Raw genomic sequence first — 25,947 nt, 5'->3', positions numbered from 1 at the left:
GGCCTTGTCTACACTGCCACTTTGCAGTGCTGAAACTTGCAGCGCTCGGGGGGTGTTTTTTCACATCCCTGAGCGAGAAAGTTGCAGCGCTGTAAAGTGGCAGTGTAGACAAGGCCTCACAGGTCACCATAGTACTTCCCCAAAACTCTACAGAGAATTCCTAGACAGATTTATCTAATCAGATGAAATCTCTTCCAGGCCCACCCAGAGGTAAGCAGTAGTCTGCTCTATTTCCAAACCAAAACAAAATTAAGGGAAGGAGAAAGAGGGAATCCATAAAAAAGGTTACTACACTAAAGCCTGGATGCCCTACTGAGTGAACACTACATCTACTGAATTTAGGATATTAAAGTTATAGGTTGAGATTTTCAAACCTGATTTGGGGACTTAGATTCACAACTCCAATTCAATTTTAATGGGAGTTGTGTCAAATTCCCTCGTCAACTCTGAAAATCTCAACCACAGATTTTAAAGAAAGTGTGTAGAACACTGCAGTAACACCTCTGCACAACACTAACAAGATCCCTAATAGTTATGGAATCCAATGACAACCCTGGTCAAGTGGTCTTTAATCTTTTCAGGGCTAGGCCAATTTGCTTTCTTACAGATTTCCAAGATGCAAACACGAATCTATTTGACAATTGTAGAAAAGTCAATTTTAGTAAATCGCATTTCTGGTCTTCGAAAAAAAACAGAAAAGGAACACCTTTTGTTTTCTCCTGTGGTTAGTCCATACATTCTGTAATTACACTGAATAGTGCAATCCATCTGCTCAGCCAGTCTGCTATTTGGTTGATCTTTTTTTACAATATGGAAGGCTACAATGGAGACTGGATTCCTCTCTGTCCAACAGGATATGACAGTTTCTCTTAGGAAGGCCTTGTTTTGTGCTCCCCTGATTTACGCAGATGCATTCTCTCTTTTGGAAATAACATACTTCCCGTGCCTGCATTATTTTCCCACCCTAAAAGTATCTATCACTTCATGTTTTATAGAAGACCTGTCAGAATTCTCTTTGTGGAAAGAGCATAACTATAGTATTTCCATCAGCACCATACAGAGCCTCTGCACTGGTCCAAGTGAACTAGTAGCTAGGATTCTCCACCCCAAGAGATTTGGCCTCCCTTAGAATTCCAACAGAGGGAACTGACTGAAATAAGGAAGTCAGATATAGGACAGGAAGCATGCTTGAAGGCTGTCTCTTAATAGCTGAATACCTTGGAGGGGGGCGGGGGAGGATCATCTTAAAGTTTAATGGCTTGGTTTGTTTTTTGAAAGGCAAGTGTTTTCGTACATTAAAGTATCATAAATATAACTGTTTTTCAAGGGACCTAGGAAAAAATTTTCCCCTAGGATTTTAAGGGATTGAGGTCCCTTCTTGATATTTGGTCTTTTAAAAGGTAATATTAGATATGCAGTTACATGGAGGATAGTCCAAACAACAAGAAATGCATTTAAAAGATTTCAACTCAATTTGGATAGAGAGTTGCCAACATCCAAGATCCTCCTTCATGAAGGGATTAGACTGGATTCAAAACTCTGATCTAGATGTCTCTGATTCCTACTGGTAGAAGCCAGAGAAAGACTGGTGGTAATGGCCATGGCTCCTGCCTCTAGGGTGAGAAAGGATTGGTGGAAATAGTCCTTAGTTTCACTTCTAGACTCACCATATTGTTCAAGTGTAATTAGCCCATTTCAGAAGGCCTTAGGAGGGAAAACTCAAACCATTTCTACTGCTACTGACTGTTCATGTGGACCATGACTATCTAGAGCAGTGGTTCTCAAAGCCAGTCCGCCGCTTGTCCAGGGAAAGCCCCTGGCAGGCCAGACCAGTTTGTTTACCTGCTGTGTCCACAGGTTTGGCCAATCGTGGCTCCCACTGGCCGTGGTTCACTGCTTCAGGCCAATGGGGGATCCGGGAAGGGCGGCCAGCACATCCCTCGGTCCGCACCGCTTCCCGCAGTCCCCATTGGCCTGGAGCGGCGAACCACGGCCAGTGGGAGCCACGATCGGCCGAACCTGCGGACGCGGCCGATAAACAAACCGGCCCACCAGGGGCTTTCACTGAACAAGCAGCAGACCAGCTTTGAGATCCACTGATCTAGAGGGCACCAGAAAGAGTGGTCTTGGCTATACAGAAGAACTACCACCTCAGGAGAATCAAAAGAGCTAGGCATTTGGGGCAACCTTTTTTTCCCTTCAGTCCTATTTTTACTACTAGAGAACAGCTAAAGGGAAGAAATATTTTGTCAATGGCAGCATGAGCTACGCCATTCTGTTGCATAACTCAGCAGAACATCAACAGTAAGGTGGCAAAGGAGTGTTAGAATAAGCTATGCCACTCCAATCCACTCACTGTGTATGTAACAAAGCTAGTGGCTGTACAGCCATTTACTGCAGGAGCAGGCAAGGAGTTGAATGCTACTAATAGAGGGTAAAGATTTAGAAAAACCTTGGGCGCTAAGGGTATATGTCCAATGTATTATACTTCATTTAAAATTGCAAGATTCCTTGGGGAAAATGTATCAGCCAACCACAATAATCTATTCTCCCGTGTCTGCTTTTGGGGGCGGGGGGGAGGCGAGGGGGGAGAGAGAGAGAGACGAGATGGGGATAGAAGAGAAGAAACAGTCTGCCAATAGGAGAGTTCTCTCCCATTGCCATAATTAAACCACAAGTGGCGGTAGCTATATTGGTGGAATAGCACTCCCGCCGATAAGGCTGTCCACACCGGTGTTTCTGTCAGTATAATTTTTGTCGCTCAGAGAGATGTTTTTTCCCACGCCCCTGAGCAGCATAAGTTATACCGACAAAAGTGCTAGTGTAAACATGCCGTTAGGGCCATTAGCTTCAACATAGCTGTGACTATTTACACCAGCTGACGATCTGCCACTAGGGAATAACCATTCAAAACACGGAAATCCAGCAGAATGAAGAAAAATCTGTATTTTCAGTAGTAAATGTGAAGAAGCCATAAGAGCGATAATTAGGGCCCTTCTAAAGTCATGGTCCATTTTGGACAATTTCACGGTCATAGGATTTTAAAATTGTAAATTTCATGATTTCAGCTATTTAAATCTGAAATTTCACAGTGTTGTAATTGAAGGGGTCCTGATCCAAAAAGGAGTTGTGAGGGGGTTGCAAGGTTATTGTAGGGGGGGGTTGCGGTACTGCTACCCTTACTTCTGCGCTACTGCTGGCGGCAGTGCTGCTTTCAGAGACGGGTGCCCAGCCAACAGCCACCTCTCTCCAGCCACCCACCTCTGAAGGCAGCACAGAAGTAAGGATAGCAATACTGCAACCCCCTAAAATAACCTTGCGACCCCCCTACAACTGCCTTTTGGATCAGGACCCCCAATTTGAGAAATGCTGGTCTCTCTCATGAAATCTATATAGTATAGAGTAAAAGCAAACAAAAGTCCAGATTTCACCAGGAGGCGAGGAGGGGCACCAGATTTCATGGTCCATGACGTGTTTTTCGTGGCCATGAATTTGGTAGAGCCCTAGCGATAATGGACACCAAATTAAAAACATGAGTCTGCAAAACAATGTGACAGCAAATTCATCATACAGAGGCATTTACAAAGCGGAGAGACAGTAGTCCCTCTCTTTGTGGCTTTGGTACAACCACATCTGGAGTAGTGTGCTGAATTTCAGGAATCAAATAGCCAGAAAGATAAATTGGAGGGACTTCAAAGAGAAGTAGTAAAACTGATCAGAAGCTGAAGGAACTGAATTATAAGAAAAATGAAGGGAGTAGGCCATATATGCTCACGGCATGACTGGAGCAGGAGGGAGCAAGAGAATATAATTAATATTTGACCAACATAAATATGAACATTTAGATGGGCATAATGAGATAAAGTTAAGAGAGGAAAAAATTGCTCTTCATCATGAAAAACTTTCAAGAACTATATTTAGCAAACTGGAAAATAGCCTCTCAAGGTAGAAATCCTAATGATTGTCAACAGTGATAAAACACTAGAAAACACACTGCTGGGGAAAATTCTATAGTAGTAGAAAGATGGCCTGGACGTTGTATAAAGTATGCCAAAGTTGAGCCAAAAGAACAGTTAGTTCCTTTATCACAAGCAGCACAATTCTGCCCTCACAGAGATGCAACTTGTGTTAACTGGGGGAAGATAGTCCTCTTTCCTCTTCAATTTTTGGATTTCTTTAAGAGCAGATGACTCTATCAGATGACCTATTATATCCACCTTTATTATATTTTAGACAGGCAGTTTTAAACAGAGAGCCATTTATGCTCCAGAAGCCTAAAGCTCTTTCACTCTCTGCCAGCTCTCTTGTCAGCTTACTTCTGGCAAAAGCAGATATAGGAAAAGGGCAGATATAATGAAGTTGTCTCTCTTTTTATTTTACATGGTTAGGCATCCTGTCAGTGTATATGCATTCATTACAAATTCCCACAGATTTCAATGGGACTTGCACCTGTGTAAGTAAGGGAAGAATTTAACTCAAGATTTTTACCCTGGAATTGCTGACTTTGTACTCAACTTTATACCAATGCTGCTGAATATGAGTACCGTATTTTTGGTTACAGCCTCAGTAACAATATAATATGGTTTTTACAAATTAAATAATTAAAATGTGCACTGAATACCATTTTAAATTTTGTGAAGCACCAGGAGCATGAGATTTGGCACTATACAATCCCCCGTCTCCCCCTTAAAAGTCAACTTGTCTGAGGAATCTCTTTCCATGGTTTCATTAAGATTAAAGACAAGGAAGCTTTAGTACATATGTTTGGGACGCTCCAGTGTATTGAGGTAAGGATTTAAACTGGGCACAGAGAATCAGATTTTCAAACAGTTGCTTAAACTTTCACCATAGAATTAACCCTCAGCTTGAGTTCAGCCTGTGTTCTCGCTCAACAGCACTTTCCTGACAATACCAGCAGTTAGGTTTGTGTGATTCTATCTATTCAGTTTTAAGCCTACAATGCCAGCACCAACAGGAAATCATAATGCACAAGTGAACTGAATGGTCATTTCTTCTGCTGTGAAGATGCTCTGCAGGTGGAAGACTGAAACCACTGGAAGACAAGAGAATGGTTGTTGATAACAGGACTGAAGTCTGGGAAAAGGGGATAAATGCTATGTGCTTGGGAGGAGAACAAGATGCAATGAAATAAAACCTCCCTCCTTATGAGAGCATGGACGGGGGGGGGGGGGGGGGAGAAGGATGGGAGAAAGCTCTTACAAATAGACAAAACTGGAATTAAAAATCCTGTGAAGGATTGTCATTAACAAATAAATTTTAAAAGTCAATGTACAAAGCAGTGTTACGCTGTCTAGTGTTTGCCAAGCTTCAGTAACACAAGCAATTTCAGAACACTATATATACACAAACTAAATGACAAAAAAAAATTTGTTAATACAAAGTTAAGGTTGCCCAGTGAGATCTCATGCCCTTCCAGAACAGAGAGTTCTGCAAAACTCAAAACTTCTGAAAACCAGAAAATACAGTGTTAAGATAAATGCCCACACATTTTCTGCCCCTCTGCAGCTGGGAATAGCCAGTGGGAATTATCTGCATGCACTCCAGCTGCATTCACTGTGTTAGGTGTAGTTGTACTGAATGGTGGAGGAATAAGTAAGAGCAGCTTAGAAGAGCTGTGATTATGATACAGGTGCTCCCTGACTTATGCAAGCGTTCCGTTCCAGAACACCTTGCGTAAGTCGGGGACGTATACCCAACAATTACGCACAAAAAACAACAAACAACAACAAAACCAGCTTATGAAACTTTTTCCGGGTTTGCGTAACCCGGGGAATGTCTGTATGAGGTGATCTGGGTCTGAGTCTCCCCCCATGCCTGTTACCAAAGGAAGATAATCCAGCAGAAGATATTACCTCACTTGCCTTGTCTCATAAAGGAAAGAGGTGCAGCAGTACCTGGAGGTTCCTGTCTGCATCATTTCAATACAAAATTGTGTAAATCGTGTTAGTAGGAGGGCACTGGGGTCCTTTTGCCATAGGTATTGTCAGTAGTGTGGAGGGATATGAGAACAATCTGTGAATTTAATAATGGGTCTAGTATAGACTAAGGCCTGGTGCACACTATCCCCCCACTTCGGACTAAGGTACGCAAATTCAGTTACGTTAATAACGTAGCTGAATTCGAAGTACCTTAGTCCGAACTTACCACGGGTCCAGACGCGGCAGGAAGGCTCCCCCGTCGATGCCGCGTACTCCTCTCGCCGAGCTGGAGTACCGGCGTCGACGGCGAGCACTTCCGGGATCGATCCCAGAACATCGATTGCCTGCCGTCGGACCCTCCGGTAAGTGTAGACGTACCCTTAGATAGTATTCTGTGTGCCAGTGTGAAGGGGTTCTACAAGGGTATGAAGTGGTTGTTAAATTTTACAACTCTGGTATTCTGTTGGGGGAGCAGCTTCAGTGTTAGAGTAGGACAAGTGCAGGTAGCACCTGTCCATTACAGTGAAAAGGGAGAGTGCGAGTATGTGTGTGATGGGCACTGTGGACCATCGCTCAAAGAGGGTAGAATTAAGACTTCATGGATGTTTATCTTAACTCTGTATTTCCTGGTTTTCAGAAGTCTGAGTCTTGCTGAACTGGATGTTGTGGATGGGTACAAACTATCACAGTGCAATCTTAACTCTGCTTTAACTAATTTTTTGGGCATTTTTTAAACAGAAATGTTTGTGGGTAGGAGTTAATGGTCATTCAGGCAGTTGTAATTCCCACCTAGCAATAATCAAGAGTTCTAGCTTTTTTTTTTTTTTTTTTTTAAGATCAGTAGATCTCAAATGAAGTTTACATCACTGTCCCCATTTTAGAGATGGGAAACTGAGGCACTGCGAAGTGAAATGACTTGCCTAGGGTCAACCAGCAGGCCATGGCAGAGCTAAGAACAGTCCCAGACCAGTGGCTCCTACCCCTCCAATACATTTTGTTATAGCAATACACGGATAATAGTCATGCTTTGAAATGGGTAGCTGCTAACATTGCCAGTGAGAGAAATCTCACCCATGGTCTATGTCCCAAAACCATGATAGTTTTATTAGATGGATGTTACAGTAACTTTAATCGTATGAGGGAAGACTGCTGTGTCACTTTCCTTCTTACCCCCTACAACATAAAGCCCCTCCTGACAACATTTCCAGCTCTCCCTTCCCTTTCCATTAATTGGCACCATAGAGAAGCACTAAATATAAGAAGTTAGTCCTTGCTGTCTCCTACCCTATGCTGCTGTGTTCACATATCACGGGCAGCAGCTTACTAGGTTGCACGATATCTTGGGTATGTAGCCCTAGCCGTTCACTGAGTTAGCCCCTCACTCCCACCTCCAGCTGGGAATGCTGCTGCTGCTTCAGTCAGGTTTACCCAGTCTATCCACTCCCCTAACCACTCTGGCCCACTCCCCTACACACTCTGGCCCACTCCCACATACCACACAGTGGGTAATGTGTATCTTAATCATTTATTTTCTGGATTTCAGATGTTTAAATTTGCATTGCCTTCAGTCCACCCAACCGAGATCCAAGTTCACTTGGAGGGGCAAAAAGAGGGGCTCAGACACCCCAACAACAGGGGCCCCCAGATTCCAGAAAATATAGCAAGCAGGAAAAGGGGCTCAGACCCCTGCAGAGGAATAGGGCTCCCAACACACACAGAGAAGATTTCAGGGCTGACTGACCCCCCACACCCTTAAACCCCCAACTTCCTCTGCTACCCCCATATCCCCTACCACTCCCCCCTTACCTGAGCCCCTCCAAACCCTATTCTCTCCCCTACCAAACATTCCCATTTATCCCCGCCTCAAATATCCCCTTCACTCACTGCAGACCCAAACCCCTCTTCCAATATTACCACCTACTCTTGCACCCCTAATCATCTCTCCTCTCTTCTAGTTAATATTTGCATGTATAATTTATTTTCTTTTCAAAAACTGTTTCAGCACCGTCCAAATATTCTCTCTCTCTCTCTCTCTCACACACACACACACACACACACACACACACACACACACACACACACACACACAAACACTTCATTCTCAGATTTCAGCCAGGCTGAGTTTCAAACTTTAAAGTTGCTAGAATCTGTGAACAATGAAATGTTTTTTTTTCCCCACTTAGGGGCTGTTTCTTAAGAACTGCTTGCTCAAAAGGCCCACTAATTTGGATCACTGACTATATTCTGTGTCCCCAAGATGGGCACCAAATTTCAAGGCAATTAGGTTAACAGTACGGATTTTGGAGCACTTAGAACTGAGCTTTAAACAGAAAGCTGGTCTTGACCTTAACTACGGCAAAGCTATGCTCTATGCTCAACTATGGCAGTGTTGAACTGCTATAGTACTGTTTGAAATTAGAGGAAGAATTAGAATTAGAGGGGCTCTACATATCCATCAGCAGGATAACAGGCTCAGAGGGGTGTGAAGTGGCCCATGTGTCTCAATGGAAATGCTCTTAGATGAAAGAATACCCAATAGAGATAAATACAGTCTGAACCAATAGCTCTGAAACGTATTAATTGTTCCATTTATGTCAGTGGGTGTTCTCTTCTGCCCTCCCCAGCGCTGGAGAGTTTCTGGTATGTGTCAAGCAAACCCATTCTCAGCTTTTCAACCAGTCTCACAAGTGCTTTCTTGGTGCATGCTCTGAGCATGCCTGTTGTAAGTTTCCCACCCAGAGGGGCAGCGCTTCCCCAGATCCTGGGGCAAACACAGGTGCAGGAAGCAGGCCTCAGGTCTGGTCTACACTACAAAGTTAGGTCAACGTAAGCCACTTTATGTCATCTTAATTGTGCATATATCTACACTTAAATTTGTCTCTCACCAATGTAAGCTCTCCATTGCACCACCTCACTGCGTGGCACTAAACCACTGTTGATGTATTGAGGTCAACAAAGCACAAATGTAGACACTGCATTACCTATGTCAACCCTAACAGTGCTCCAGCAGCTGTTCCACAACACCGATGCCGACCACTCTGGTCACAATTGTGAACTCCACTGCCCAGGAGTCAGAGAATGGAAAGTGCACCAGGCCCTTTAAAACCCCATGAATTTTTGAAATGCCTTTTCCTCATTGTCCAGCTTGGCGAGCACACCTAGCAGCTCTTCGGTGTTGACTGCAAGTGCCCAGATGACCATGCTGGCTATACCAGATACACTCTAGCTTAGAGTACATAAGAGATGTTGGATCTGCTGGGCTTGTGGGGAGAATAGACTGTGCAAGTATAGGAATGGACCAGTTGTAGAAACATGGAAAACTCCAAGCAGATAGCAGGGGGAAGCAGGAGAAGCAGTACAACAAGGATCACCAGCAGAGCCACGTAAAGCCAAAGGAACAGTGGCAAGCACACCAGAAGGCCAAGGAAGCTAACAGTTGATCCGATGCTGAACTGCAGACCTACTGCTTTTAAAAAGACCTGCATGCCATACTTGCACTCCCCTGCACACCACTGTGGATACCTCCAAGGAGCAAGAGGTCCCAAGCCTGAACAACAAGGAGGTGGTGAAGGAGGAAGAGGAGGGCCATGTGACTCGGGGGCGAGGGATGGGGAGAGAAGAGTTCCAGCTCTGCCATGAACCAGGACCTGTTTGAGACTCCATTCCAATCCAGTCAGTCTCAGCAGTCTAGCATGACAGGGGAAGGAACTTCAAGTAAGTTTGCACATTTATTTCCCATTACAGTGATGGCACTCCCAACTTCGCAGGTCACAGATATTGATTTTGCATTCATTTACTTGTACCAGAAGAGGAATCATTACAACATTACCTCTCTTTGTTATCTGCTTTTCATTCCCCTGTAGAGTTGGGCGGAGGGCAGGGATGCAGAGCAGTTTGTCCCTTGAATTCTCCTGAGAGATCTTGATGAAATTTTCATGGAAGTACCCTGCAATCCTCTCCTGAAAGTTTCTAGGGATGACTTCCTTATTTCTTTCTCCATGGTAAGGCGCTTTCCCATGCCAGTTGTTGATAACTTCGGCAAGCACCATTGCAGTAGACAAGCTAGCAAACATACAGGCCCGGACAGCTTTGGGACGCCAGCAGCTGCTGTGTTCTCTATGCCTTTGTTAGCTTCAGAAATAAGATGTCACCACTGCCTGTGGAAAATTGTGCCTGTATTCAGTGCCACTGCCCTGTACTTATGGCTTCTAAGGCCGTGGCTACACTCAAAACTTCAAAGTGCTGCTGCGGGAGCTCTCCCAGCGCTGCAGGTACTCCACCTCCACGAGGGGATTAGCTCACAGCGCTGGGAGCACGGCTCCCAAAGCTGAAGCACTGTTTACACTGGCGCTTTACAGCGCTGTAACTTGCTGCTCTCAGGGGGGTGTTTTTTCACACCCTTGAGAAAGTTACAGCGCTGTAAAGCATCAGTGTAGCCATAGCCTAAGCAATTCCCTCCTCACTTCCCTCACCCCTGGTGGGCCATACTCACCTGGCTGGAGCTATGAATGGCACCGTGCCTCCAAAGCAGGAGAGTCAATAAACCTGTCTTGTTTAAAACTTTAGGGGATAGCTCAGTGGCTTGAGCATTGGCCTGCTAAACCCAGGGTTGCAAGTTCAATCCTTGAGGGGGCCATTTAGGGATCTGGGGCAAAAATCTATCTGGGGATTGGGTCCTGCTTTGAGCAGGGGGTTGGACTAGATGACCTCCTGAGGTCCCTTCCAACCCTGATATTCTATGAACTTCTAAGGAAAGGGAGTTCTGAATCTTTATTTTTGCTTTCCATTGTGACTATACTGACATTGTAACCTCTGTGTTTTATCTGTAGCTACTGCCATTGCTGCTTTGAGGGGTTCCCCTCCACACTCACAGAACACCTGAGCCAGATGAGGAGGTGGAAGAAAAGAACTCCGGATGATATATTCAGCGAGGTCCTGCAAGACAGTGCTGAATCAGAGGGCTTGGAGGATGAATACTGCAGATTGTATGGAGAAGGAAAAAGCAGACGAAGAGGAGATGCACCAGGATATAATGGGGCTTCTCCAGCAGCAAACACATATGCTGCAGACTCTTGTGGACCTACAAGTTCAACAATCCTCAGCTCGCCTATCTTGCAGTTCATGGAGAACTCCAGTATAGCACCTCCCTACACGAGCCCCTCAACATTCCACATGGTATCAGGGGCCACTTCCCTACCGCTACCACTCCATTTCAGGGAACATTAAGGAAAACCACAGCTTCACATACATCAACAATGGCTCTCATAGGTCACTGTATGTGCCGCTAAAATGGGCATGAATGCTCTTTAAGCTCCATTCCATAAATATGTTAAGGTTTTCATGTATTTGCTTTTAAATTTGCACAGAATTTTTTGAAGTGTTTTTGTTACTCAATCAAACTCTATTGTTTGGAAAATAATTAATCTTTATTAGTTCCCAACATATACTGCAGAATGCCTGCCGATACTGAAAGCACCCACTTGTTAGTGTACACTTTGACAACTCTTAGGATCAGTGTAATAATCGAAGATTTACAGCAAGGACTATAAAATTAATAGATGCATTGTCAGTGTTCTATTCATAGATGTGCACACAATTCCTAACAGCACCCAAACTGTAGGGCCAGGGTGCAGTACGCCACAACGCATTACTCTGGCTCGCTGTTAAAGTGCTCTTTCAAAGCCTCCCTGAACCATATATGGTAGCATCGCACTGAGTTCCTCTGATAGCCCTTATATCTGGCTGTTCAAACTGAAAAGAGAATTGCTACACCTCCGCCCTCAATCATGGCAGCAATTTCCCCCTCTTTGCTTCACAGATCTTATGCAGGACACAGCAAGCACTAAAACCATTTGGGATATTTTTCTCACTGAGATCCAGACTGGTGAGTAAACAAGGCCAGTGCCCCTCCAATCTACCAAAAGCACATTCCACTGTCATTCTGCACCTGCTGAGCCGGTAGCTGAATCTTTCCTTGGTGCTGCCAAGGTAACCAGTGTTCAGCTTCACGAGCCAGGGAAATAAGGGGCAGACTGGGTCCCCCACAATAACTATTGGCATTTCAACATTACCAACGGTAATCTGCCCGTCGGGAAAGAAAGTCCCTATTTGTATCTTTCTGAATAGTCCTGTGCTCTTAAAGATGCAAGCGTCATGCATCTTCCCTGACCAGCCCACACTGACGATGGTGAAATGTCCCCAGTAATCCACTAGTGCCTGCATAACCATAGAAAAATAGCCCCTTCTGTTGATGTACTCTGTGGCAAAGTGGTTTAGTGTTAAAACACGTATATGCTTGCCATCTCTTGCTCCATCGCAGTTCAGGAACTCCACTGATGCAAATACATCCATTATGTCCTGAACATTGCCAAGAGTCACAGTCCTGAATAAGAGGAGACGATTAATGGTCCTACATGCTTGCATGACAACTCCAAAATGATTTCCCACTGACCAGCAGCAATCTGGTATTAGAAGTTTCTGTAGTGCGATCACCACTCGCTTCTCCACTACAAGCGCGACTCTCAGTTTGGTGTCCCTGTGCTGGAAGGCTGAGGCAAGCATGGAACACAGATATAGGAATGAGGCCCTGAACATCTGAAAGTTCTACAGACACTGCTCATCTTCCCATGCCTGCATTAAAATGCGATCCAACCAGTCAGTGCTTGTTTCTCAGGCCCAGAAGTGGTGCTCCACATCTGCATCTGCTTCATGAATGCCAACAACAACCTTGAATTGGTTCTCACTCGGACTCACAGCAATTTGACCTCCAAGAAATAGTGTCACAATCATAGAATCGTAGGACTGGACGTCAAGAGATCATCTAATCCAGTCTCCTGTACTCATGGCAGCACTAAATATGATCTAGACCACCCCTGACAGGTGTTTGTCTAACATGCTCTTAAAAATCGCCAATGACGGAGATTCCACAATGTCCCTAGGCAATTTTATTCCAGTGCTTAATCACCCTGACAGTTAGGAAGTTTTTCCTAATTTACCTAACTGCTCTTAGTTCAATTTAAGCTCATTGCTTCTTGTCCTATCCTCAGAGGTGAAGAACAGCATCTTTTCTCCCTTCTCCTTGTAACAACCTTTCATATACTTGAAAACTGTTATGATGTCCCCTCTCAGTCTTCTCCAGGCTAAAGAAACCCAATTTTTTCAATCTTCCCTCATAGGTCATACGTTCTAGACCTTTAATCCTTTTGTTGCTCTTCTCTGGACTTTCTCCAATTTGTCCACATCTTTCCTGAAATATGGCACCCAGAACTGGACACAATACTCCAGTTGAGGCTTAATCAGCACGGAATAGAGCGGAAGAATTATTTCTCATGTCTTGCTTACAACACTCCTGCTAATACATCCCAGAATGATTTGGGTTTATTTTATTTTTTTTTGCAACAGTGTTACACCATTGACTCATATTTAGTTTGTGATCCACTATGACCCCCAGATCCCTTTCTGCAGTACTCTTTCCTAGGCAGTCATTTCAGTATGTAACTGACTGTTCCTTCCTAAGTGGAGTACTTTGCATTTGTCCTTATTGAATTTCATCCTATTTACTTCAGACCATTTCTCCAGTTTGTTCAGATCATTTTGAATTTTAATCCTATCCTCCAAAGCACTTGCAATCCCTCCCAGCTTGGTATCGTTCACAAACTTTGTAAGTGTTCTCTCTATGCCATTATCTAAATCACTGATGAAGATATTGAACAGAACTGAACCCAGAACTGATCCCTGTGAGACCCCACAAGATATGCCCTTCCAGCATGACTATGAACCACGGATAACTACTCTCTGTGAATGATTTTCCAACCAGTTATGCACCCATCTCATAATAGCTGTATCTAGGTTGTATTTTCCTAGTTTGTTTAAGAGACGGTCATGTAAGACAGTATCAAAAGCCTTACTAAAATCAAGCTATACCACAGCTAACGCTTCCCCCCTATCCACCAGGCTTGTTACCATATCAAAGAAAGCTATTATGTTCCCTGAGGTTCTGTAAATACCAGTGAATTGTGCATCCCGTGCAATGCTCATGACAATAGTGCAGAGCTGTGCAGGCGCCATGCTTCTGCCAGAGATGGCAAACAGCGACAAGTTCCACGCAGGTTTGTGGGATTTTCAAAATAGGTGCAAAAATTTTGGGATAGAGGTAGCATTATGTGATGCAGAAACCTGCACAATGGGAACTTGACCCCCCAGTCCCAGTCACCCCTGCATGACTTGTTTCTGCCTCACCACACATTGCCAAAACTTACCAAATGACAGTGCACTGGACGAAGAGTTGCATGCTGGGATACCTACCCATAGCACACAGCACTGTGCATCGCAACCAGTGCTCCTAGTAAGTACACACAGCACTGAAGTAAGGAGTCAAGTATGCATACACACAAGAAATATTCTATCTGTGACAGCTTTATGCTGATAACATTTGTAGGATAAACATGCCCCCAGACAACCCCAGGGGTTAAGATCCCATGAAGGGGTTAAGGAGTGGGACTCACATAGCCCCAGATAGGAAAACTGCCTCCAGGATCACATAAGGCTCTCCTGAGGGGGGCAAGGAAGGGGGTCCATACCCTTGTAGATTGGCTGTGGCTCCCCAGATCATTGCACACATATGGGATGGGAATGTGAGGCTGACAAGCATCCCTGCAGCATTCTTCCACAACCCCCCGCCACTAACCCTCATGTCTTCCTTCCCAGTGTCCCTCCCCTCCCACTCCCCTAGTCTCCCATCACCTGATCCTCCAACTACACTTCCTCTACTCCCACGGTTCCAACTAGTCTTCTACCCCAATACCCTCCACTCCCTGTGAGTATTTGTTTGTGTAACTTATTTTCTTCTCAAAAATTAGTTTCAGCAGCATCCGAATATTCTAGTATATTCAGACTACATATTCCCCAAAATAAAAACAGATAGAGGCAGATTAGAGCAATACGCCTGCTTTTTTTTACCTCAGATTTCTGCCCTACATTGAATTTGAATTCACAGTGCCTGGGCTAGTGCTCAGATTCTCAGACCGTTACATGCCCTCAGAGCCACACCAGTCCTGTGATGCAGGAGTAGTTCTCCAGAGAGTTAGCCTCTCTCACTGCATATACTCAGAATAATCCATTAGGCACGCAAATAGGCATATGAGCTTAGCTCATCTCACTGAAGCAGATTTTTTTTTAAAAAATGTTTTAATTTGATTTCCCCCCAAGGACTTGAGGGTACTGTGCACTCTGTTGGGGTAACGCTCGAGCATTTGAGACCCTGGTGCAATGATATGAGCCTTGGTTTGCTCTCCAGCTCTGAGCAGGTGCCCTATCTTGGGAACCACTTGGTCAAATGATCCAAAATTTGGATCACTAACAGAACTCTGCACCCTCATCTGGAACACCACATTCCAAGTCAATCCAAGCAACCATACAGATTTTTAGAGCTTTAAACAGAAAGCTGGTCTTATCCCTAACTATAACAGAGCTGTTGCTCTGCTATAATACATATATAAATAATAAACATCTAGAAAACAGACTGCCAAAAGTAAACTTCTATGTAGAGACGCTTTCTTCGGCTTCTACCACATTTCTCCCCTAAGGAAAGAAATCCTGTCTTGACTGTACCTATGCTTAGAAGGATTAGGTTTTACTGGTAAAAGTTGGTAAACCATATACACAAAAGACAAAAAAAAAAAAAAGATTTCCATCAATAATAATCAAAATGTACAGATAGGCAACATAAAAAAAAAAAAAATGTTGCTTTAGATGGTTCTCAAACTTTTGTACTGGTGACCCCTTTCACATAGCAATCCTCTGAGTGAGAGACCCCCCCTTATAAATTACAAACATTTTTTTATACATTTAACACCATTATAAATGCTGGCGCCAAAGCAGGGTTTGGGGTTGAGGCTGACCGTTCGTGACCCCCCATGTAATAACCTCACGACCCCCTCAGGGGTCCCGACCCCCCCAGTTTGAAAACCCCTGAACTTAGTAGAGTTTGTTTTAAGGATATTTATGTTGAATATTTTGACATGTGATGTTTACAACTTGAGTTTTAAAGGTTATAAAAGCTTTAACTTTTTGAATCTCAATGCTTACTGGTCCACTGTCATTAAAGAATTATTGTCTGACCATGCCCATATATTTCTTGCAACTATGAAAATTTAAATAAAAAAATAAATGCTTAAAAATCAATACTACACCTCTACCCCGATACAACACTGTCCTCGGGAGCCAAAAAACTTACTGCGTTATAGCTAAAAACCACGTTATATCGAACTTGCTTTGATCCGCGGGAGCGCGCAGCCCTGTCCCCCCGGAGCGCTGCTTTACCGCGTTATATCCGAATTCGTGTTATATCAGGTCGTGTTAAATCGGGGTAGAGGTGTATCCATCAAAATAAAAAATAAAAATAGAATTCTCCCAAGCCTATCTATACCTCTGCACAAACTCCACTCTCTTGAGATACCAGACCTAGAATCACTCGTTCCCAAGTTCTGACCTACAGAATTTTGCATTGAACATTTGTATTCTTGCTTCTTTTGGGTCTACTCTTCTTAAGTCCCTCCCATGGAAATGACTTTGGTGGATTCAGCTGCATTTCATCAGTGCATTCCCAACACATGAAACTTTCAACTTAAAACAATCTCTCTGGAACAGTAGGCCCTTACAGGGGGAAAAAATTCTTTTATTTATACAAGCCTAAAGCTATAAGGGCACTGGCTGATTTGATTACGCTCTGCCCCCAATATTTCCAAACTGCACCACATAACACTTACCAAAAAAAAAAAAAAAAAAATTACCATGCCAATCTCTTTGCATATATATTTTCAACAAATCCTCATCTTACACGGAGCAGTAGACTAAAACTGGCTCACAGTAATTACACTTTTTATATTAATTAGTATCCAATACTATGAAGAATAGGAGTTAGATTTGTAGAGTATCTCATCTAACACTTAATTCCAATATACTGTAAAATAAAAATTAATAAAAAGTCGAGGCAGTTTATTTTTCACATAATTCAAGCTCTGCAGAAACAACACAATTAGATAGGAGATATCAATATCTACATTAAGCCAATAATGTATACTTTTTTAAAGAAATTTTGTTTTACTTATTCCTGATATTACATGCACTTGGTAAAACTACTCTCTCTCTCTCTCTCTCTCTCTCACACACACACACACTTTACTGAGGGAGAGGCATATTTATAGAAAGGACAACAGGCACTTAAATATAAAAAGCATCAATGGTGTGCAGCACCTGGTATATATCCTAGTTAGCTGAAGAATGACTAGAAGAAGCTGCTTATCACCTTACTTATTGAAAAAAGTTTATCAAGTTGTAAAAGTAATATTAAGCATTCCTTATTAAAATCCAGAAGACTGAACACTACATACGATATAAGCCAAATACCTATGAAATGTTTCCTTCAGTTGAGTATTGAAAGGGCAAGGGGAGGAAGAGATCCTATATATGGTTAGGAAATCAATTTCATATAGACAAAAAAGTACATACACATTATGTTCAAGTATGAGTACCAACTTTTGTATACAAGAAGCAACTCTTGGTAAGATATAGTTTTGTTGTTATAAAGACATTAAATAATTTACACTTATATAGCAACTTTCATACAAAAATATCAAAGTGTTTTCCAAACATTAATTTAGCCTCACAACACAGCTGTTAAGTATCAGCATCCCCATTTTACGAATGCAGAAATGGAGGAAGAGAGGCATTAAGTGACTTGCCCCAAATCATACAAGGCAACACAGTTCCAAACAAATATGGAACTTGGTGTCATAAACAAAGAGACGACTAAGGGGGGATATGATAGAGGTCTATAAAATCATGACTGGTGTGGAGAAAGTAAATAAGGAAATGTTATTTACTCCTAATAACACAAAAACTAGAGGTCATCAAATGAAATTAATAGGCAGCAGGTTTAAAACAAACAACTAAAGGAAGTATTTTTTCACACAACGCACAGTCAACCTGTGGAACTCCTTGCCAAAGGATGTTGTGAAGGCCAAGACTATAACAAGGTTCAAAAAAGAACTAGATAAGTTCATGGAGGATAGATCCATCAATAGCTATTAGCCAGGATGGGCAGGGATGGTGTCCCTAGCCTCTGTTTGCCAGAAACTGGGAATGGGCAACAGGGGATGGATCACTGGATGATTACTTGTTTTTCCACAGTGTAAAGATGGAATCTCAGCCTTGAAGGCCTCGTGTCGTGGTCATTACCCTTGCATCCCATAAAGCAGTGTTTCCCTACATGTGGAACATGCACTCCTGGAAATGCACAAAAGGATACCTGGGGGAGCTGTACCTCCAAAGTCTCAGCTTTATTGTAAAAAGGAAAAAAAAGGCCCTATACCTGTTATGGGTACAAAAAACCTAAACAAACTTCAAAATGAGAAGTGAGCATACTAGATGCAGAAATATTTGCTTGAATTTGCAGAGAGCCTGAAAATTAGCTCTGAGCTGCCAGTGAGGATACTTTAAGTATCAGTATTGTTGACTATTTCACTGATCAAAGCACATAAGAAAATAATCTCCATAATATGATACTACTTTAACACTACTATTTCCCAAAGTGGGGTGAAGGGTTGTGAAGAACAAGCAGGTATCATGTATTAATTAACCTGACGACAAGGACTTTAACAACATATGCAGGCATTAAAGGGAGAGAGGCATGACTGTTTTCATTTTCCTGAGGAGGGACTCAGTTTTCAAAAGTTTGGGAAACATTCCCAAAAGGAACAGGTACAACTATCTTTAGAACCCATCAATGCCATTCATTAAAGCACTGCTGTCAAATGGAAATCTGGTCAATTTCAAAACATGAGTTAAAAAGTAGTTTAATGCTGCCTTTGACCCTACCACCAATGCTGGTGGTTATATGCTTTCACCACCACCGTATGAAAAACCCACACAAACAAAAGAGGAAAAATTACTATTGGCTCTGATCCTGCAACTGAATCTACAGAGAACTACACTCACTTCAGTGGAACTCTACCTCAGGTGGACCCTTATGCCTGAGCAATATATGTCTAGGATTGGGACCTAACTATATAAATAAATAAAAAGATGAAGAGACAAGTGGAAATGTCTATACAGGGAGTACTGTCAAATACCAAAGACAAACAAGAGGAAAAATATTTTTCTACATCTTTTTTGGTTATAGTAGTCTTCACTGTTGCTTGTAATAACAAAAATGTTCAGAATTAAGAAAGAAGTGTAATTTGTGCAAAATGAAAGCACTCTAGACCAGCGTTTTTCAAAGTTCGGGTCATGACCCAGTACTGGGTCATGGCATGTAAGGCACTGGGTCACTCTGATCAGCATCGCCGACCGGGACATTAGTGCCTACTTGTTCCGACACCGTGCTGCGCCCCGGAAGCAGCCAACAGCGGGTCCAGCTTCTAGGCAGAGGGCCACAGGGCACCATGGAGCACCACACACTGCCCCCGCCCTGAGCACCAGCTCCACACTCCCATTGGCCAGGAATTGGGAGGGGGCGGTGCTTGCGGGCGAGAGCTGTGCAGAGCTGTTTGTGTACCTCCACCTAGGAGCCGGGCCTGCTGCTGGCCGCTTCAGGCGCAGCATGGTCTGCAGTGCCAGGACAGGTGGGAAGCCCACCTCTGCACCCCAGCTGCATCGCTGACCAGGAGCCGCTGGAGGTAAGTCCACACCCCAAACCTCTGTCCCAGCCCTGAGCCCCCCCCCCAAAACCCAGAGCCCTTCCTGCACCCCAAGCCCCTCATCCCCAGCCCCACCCCAGAGACTGCACCCCCATCCCTGACCCCCTCCGACACTCCAATCACCTCCCCCCCAAACCCAGAGCCCCTCATTCCCAGCTCCACCCTGCAGTCCTCACCCCCACACCTCAACCCTCTGCCCCAGCTCTGAGCCCCTCCCACACCCCAAACCCATCATCCCCAGCTCCGTTGGGTCACGGGCATCAACCATTTTCTTCAACTCGGTCCCCAGAAAAAAAGTTTGAAAACCACTGCTCTAGACCAATTGCCTCAGCAGGGGAACACGTGTGCTGCTTTGGAAGTACGACCAGTTCCAGGCAGCTAGGAAGTAAGATGATGAACTGAAATCAGGTTTCCAACATTGCAATGGAAGTAGAGAATGGAGAAAGACAAAAAAAAGACATAATACAGAGACCAAGGGAATTCAATTTACTCTGCCAACACTCAAAATTACATGATGGTTTAAATGAATACTGAAAGGAGTATCCTCAAATGACTGAATCAAAGACTTAAAAATGAAATGTACACATTTCAATTTTAAGATTTTCCCCCCATGCGTACACTAAAAATATTGTGCATTTTAGCACCGTCTGACAATAGCCTTACCTTGCTACTCTTGGGTTTCTACTCTGTATAACCTTTGACTTTAAATATGAAGTCATGCCTAGTTATAAATGAACGAATGCTCAAATCTAAATTTCTGAGTTAAATCTCTAATAGCACTTCAACTGCCCAGTCAGATCTATCAATTACTGTGATGTATTTGTGTCTGTAACTACACAAAGGAAGTCAAATCCACCTCTTAAAACCTTTAATTACTCTTGATTTTGGCTCATCTTGTTATTAAAAATTAATTTTTACCTAAAAGGTGTAACACAATAGCCTCCGATAATATGTATTTTAATTCAGATTTGGTAGTTAAGTGCTAGGAAATACATCAAGTACTAGTGTACTGTACTATTTTCTGAATTAAGATTATTAAGTAGATTTTCAATATAGCATCTGAGGAATTTGACAATGCTCCCCTTCTCCGTACCTTCTAATACTAAACACACACAAAAAAGAGAGAAGTTCTGTTGTCACTTATGACATCATAAATCCATATTTATGTAATTTTAACTGAGAGCAGGATGTGGCCCAATAGCTCAATTCAGGATTAAAATTGTGAACATCAGTAGATTCAGATCTTGAAGTACAATCCTACACTCCCTGCACACACAGAACTCCCATGAAAATTACAGATACATGTAAATACAACACTGGGCCCCCAGTTTGTATAATGTCGTATCAGCAAGGGTACAAGCCTATTAGTAAAATACTGAAAATGGCAAGATATTTCTAGAATTTATTTGAAGATTCACTGGTAAAATGGTAATATTAAGGGTCAGATTGTGATACCCTTACTCACACCGAACAGTACCTTACTACACAAATTTTTCCCACTGAATTCAGTGGGATTGCTTTTTGTGTTAAGTATTTTTCAACGTAAACGGCATAACAATCTGGACTAAGTGTAGTAGTAAGACATAATATAATGTAGGAGTAGTAGAAATGAACGGTAAAATTTTAATAAAAAATTTAAACCTCCCATTCTAATCACAATATAGTATTTATTATGTGAGAAGAATCTAATACTTCAAAATTATCAGAATAAAACACACACAGAGAATTTATGTAGAAAAATACCCACAAACCTTTCTTCATTACGGGTTAACAGTTTAATTTGAATCTCAGTTTTTGTTATGATGATAATAGTATAAAAAAATTGAGATGCTATGAAACATGTTATTTTTGGTGCAAATTAAGGTTCGGAGAAGTTCAGTGGCTTCTTATGAGCCAAAACCACACAACTTATTGCACACAAGAGGACCTCTGCACGCACATGGGTCCCACTAACTTCACTGAGGCTTCATACAAGGGAAGGGGTTCACATGCAAGAATGAGGCCAGAGAAACATCTCCGTTTGCTTGCTTGTACAGTGAATTTAACTATCAAGCTGTCCTACTCCAGCTCTTTTCAATGTATTTCTTTGTAGGGGTAGTTTAGTACCTTTCCCAAACCCGAAGAACTCTGTGTAGCTTGAAAACTTGTCTCTCTCACCAACAAAAATTGGTCCAATAAAAGATACTGGATATCACCCACCCGGTCTCTCTATAATTTCTAAGTAATTAAACACAGAGTGACTAACACGCTTAACTGTCAAGTCAAAAAAAAAAAAAAAAAAAAAAAAGCTGCAAAGCTGCATAAAGTAGCTCTCTCTCTCTCACACACACACACTTGTAAAAACTGTTGCAAATGTAGTGACAATAATCTTAATTTAACATTAGACCTTGGAATTCAACCAGAAATGATGTTTGAAGTGGCTAGCATTTATGCTTATACATTAAGCCATAACAATCTCAGTATGGAATGACCTTAGAATTGAAAAGTATACCAAATCCAGTCACAACATTTTTAGTGCAGTGGGGACACAAATTTTGTTCATAAAATAGAGATTGTATTATTTTAGTAGAACATTATTTAGTAGATCATTTACATATAAAAAGGGATTTTACAATGCATAAATTAGCTCAATACTTTCCCCCCCCCGCCCCCCGCCCCCTGATTTAACTGGAACACAGGCAATTTATTTCTTTCCCCCTCAATCACAGACTATAGAATTCAGAAAATGTATATCTGACTTTTACTTACTTAAAGTGTAATTTAACAAGTCACACTCTGAAAGTTAGAATATTTTAAGAGACATATTTAAAAAAAAAAAAAAAAAAAAAAAAAAAAAAAAAGACTGCCACATATTTTTTTTAAATATAAATCAGGAGTCATGTTTGCCATTTTAAGAATTCCCATACTCCACAAACAATCAATATGTCACACGGTCTACTAATGGGTCTTTTAAATTACATTTTACTGCAAGGAAAAGAAAGCTGTATCACCTCCAAGTTTGCTTTGTTAACATTAATGTTATATTGCTGTCTGTTTAAAATTACACACACACACATTCCAGGGCTCTAAGATCAAAATATAGTAGAGCATTGTAAGTGCTGAGCACCATACATTATAATTTGTAATACAAGAGAAATACAATGAGGTCAGAACTATGAGTAACCAATGGAAGACAAAAAAGATTTCTTTCAATATTAATAGTTAAATGAGAAAGCCAATCAGAGAGAGTTGGAGCCTTCTTTTGACAGCCAGAACCTCTGAAAAGCCAATCCACAAACATAGTGGGCTGGCTACAAGGCGGAGACAGAGATTCATTGAAGAAATTCTTATGGGTGCATTTACTCTCAACTCTGCATACAAGTACAGCCACACGAGGGGACATCCTGTGTGCCTGCAGTGAGCCGGATGCAAATCTAACAGTGCAAGTGTCAGTCTTTAAGAAGGACAGTGACAAGTTCAGACAAGCAGCACTGCAATCATGGACAGCAAGTATTCACAGTGCTGTCCGAATGCTCACAAGACTCATTTTAAAATTACCTTCTAGTAAAGATACAGACAATAATGTATCCTACCTACAGCACTGCAGAAATGGACAGCAAGCATTCTACAGGCAATACGTTTCCTAATACTGACTAGCTTGCTTAAAATCATCTTAACACTAAACAGCATGGTGTACACTGTATAATCTAGGTCTAGTTATAGATCCAGCTACAGCTATGCTGTAACAGCAGGTATTTTACATGCACAACTGAACACCACTAACTCCTAGTTACTGTGTTTCTTAAACATTCAAATACAAAGCATTCTTATAGCAGTTATATTTCCAACTATACGATCTGCAACAGCAGACAGCTGGTATTCTATTTGCAACATTTACAAAGCCCTTCCTCAAGAGTGCAGTAATGCAGGCTGCACCAGAGTGTGTATATGTTTTGCAGGCTGCAATATCACTCCAGTTTCAGCAATGAACAGATAACACAGCTCCCAGCAGGTTATTTAAAAATCTTGAACTACGAAGCACAAAAGCTTTCCAGTATGATGCACACAGCAGTGTATCTTCAGTTACAGCACCGCAGCAATGGACAGCTGAGCTACTACATGGCATGCATGCTCCCTACATCGGATGCAACAGTTAACAACCAAACTCAGAACATAAAAGCAGTCTGTCTTTATATTTCCAGCTGTCAATGTGGGAATGGGGGTCCTCCCCCCCCGATCCTATTTCACTCTCGTTTAGTGTCAGTCCCATTACCCCCCATGGTAGGACAGTATAAAAGCAGGACGTTCCTATTTTACAATGCAAAGCCTTCCTGGTTGCACGGAAAAAGCACCGCGCACACAGCCCCCTCCACTCCCCTGCTGCCTTGGAGTCCCACATACACAACAGTGAAGAGTGCAGCAGCACAGGCACGCTACGCCAAGAGCGGCTGGCGCGCACACTCCCCCATTCAAGAATGCCTCTTGCGCCTACTTCTCTCTTACGCTAGCGTAAGAGCCTCCCCCGGCTAATCAAAACACTCGCGAGTCGGGACGCAAAGAAGATGGCGGAGCAGGGCCCGCTTACGGCGTCGGAGGGAAGTTTACGCTGCGCTACTTGCGCAGGACCCATAAGGAACATGCAAGGCTGCGGCGTAGAGCGTGCGTAGCGCGCTTGGTGAATACCAATGGCCTATTTCCCGGGAGGGGAGGGGGTGTCTGATAAACAATGGTGCCCCCCCTGCACGGCTTCCTTACCGATTCCTCCTCCTTCTCCATGCCCGTGGGCATCTGCGGCACGGCCCGGTTGATGGAGACGCAGTCGTTGAGATCGGGCATGTCCTTGCCGCGGTAGATGGGCAGCGGTTTGGCGGCGTCTAGCGCCCGGGCTCGGAAGGAGAGTTTGCTCATTGTCTCCCCCTCACAATAACACCCCGGGGCCGGGCGGGCGGGGGGCCCCTCACTGCGGCCGCGCCGCCGCCTCCCAGCCGCTCCCGCACCCGGCCCGCAACACCATGGAGGGCCCCGCCGCCCCGGCACAGCTCCCCGCAGAGCCGCCCGCAGCTCGCAGCGCACGCCCCGCAGCCCTAGTTCCGCGCCGGGCTCGCTCGATCCGCTTCCTGCGCCATGGCAAACATGGCGGACATTAACCAAAGCGGCCAGCGATCCCGGCAGCCAACGCGAGAGCTGGCGGGGTGGGGGGGGAGAATGGAGAGGGAGTGAGAGGGGGCGCCGCGCTGCGCGCGCAACCAGCCCGTGGGGACAGAGAGCGAGCGCGGCGCAGGCAGCGCGACCCGGGCTGTGGGATGTGAGGGCCGGGCAGGCGGCCGGGGACTCCGGCCCGCGGCGCAGCAGCTCGGCCATATCGACCCTGGCGGCGGGACTTCGTAGCCAGATCCAAACAGATGCGTTCACCCGAACCCTAAGCACCTAAGCTTGTGTGTGTACACACGCCTGCGCCCACGTGCGCAAATACACCTTCGCACATGTACAACTGCACTACTGCACCCACCCCCCAGCGCACCCACCCATGTAAACACCTGCAGTTTGCAGCAGTTAATGTAGAGGAGTTGGGGATGTGTACAGTCAGATGCACAAATACATTTTCCCCCTGTACACACTACAAAACAACACCCACAACAGACAAGGAACTAGCTATGCACCCGCATGAAATATATTTTATATATGTAGAGCTGCACAGTTCCCAGCACCACATACAGCTCTAGATCTACATCCATTCAGGTGCAGATAATACACAAATGAAATACACAGATCTACATACACAAAATATATAAGATGGCATTTTATAGCAATGTAGCTCGCATGTCATTTAATGCATTATTAACATATTGAAAATGAAGGAACACTTTCCAAAGTAGAGGTTGATGTAATTGAAGCAAATGGGAGTTTTGGCTGTCAGCTTCAAAGAGACAAGGATTTCAAACATGGTTCCCAAAACTCACAGCGTTTGTCTGTAGTTCAGAGTTAGTTAGAGTTACCTACATGTGAGGTAACACCTCATTGTAGCCTACCTCCAGTGAGATTCTCAACTGAGATCTGGCCACATTTTGACTCATCCAACGCCCATTAAAATCAAGTGAGCTTTGGATTAGGTTCATCATAGCCTCTAATGATGTAGCACTTAGGCAAAACTCTCATCGACTTCAGTAGGTTCTATACATGTATCTGTCAAATATCTGAGTTCAGGATTCCATGTTTCTCCTACAGTAGTTGATAATATGACTCAGGGGACTAGCTAGCCATCTGAAATTTGGATACAAATTAACTAATGTGATGCACACTGTCACCCTACCCACCGATGGGAGAACATCTAA

At 43.4% G+C, this 25,947-nt stretch overlaps 1 protein-coding gene across 1 annotated transcript in view; it reads right to left on the bottom strand.

Annotated features, from left to right (window-relative positions):
* EPC2 (enhancer of polycomb homolog 2) overlaps nt 1-24,758 on the bottom strand; it is an 88,060-nt gene extending 63,302 nt beyond the window's left edge. The window contains exon 1 of the mRNA XM_024202820.1: nt 24,371-24,758. Coding sequence (XP_024058588.1) covers nt 24,371-24,523 — 153 coding nt within the window. The 5' untranslated portion in view covers nt 24,524-24,758. The remainder of the gene's footprint in view (nt 1-24,370) is intronic.
* Between the last annotated feature and the right edge of the window lie 1,189 nt (nt 24,759-25,947).

Source organism: Terrapene carolina, unplaced genomic scaffold, assembly GCF_002925995.2.
Source record: "Terrapene carolina triunguis isolate 2854851 unplaced genomic scaffold, T_m_triunguis-2.0 Scaffold62, whole genome shotgun sequence".
NCBI classification, from domain to species: Eukaryota; Metazoa; Chordata; order Testudines; family Emydidae; genus Terrapene; species Terrapene triunguis.
The sequence above is the reverse complement of the archived record's forward strand: the minus strand, read 5'-3'. Positions and strand labels throughout refer to the sequence as shown.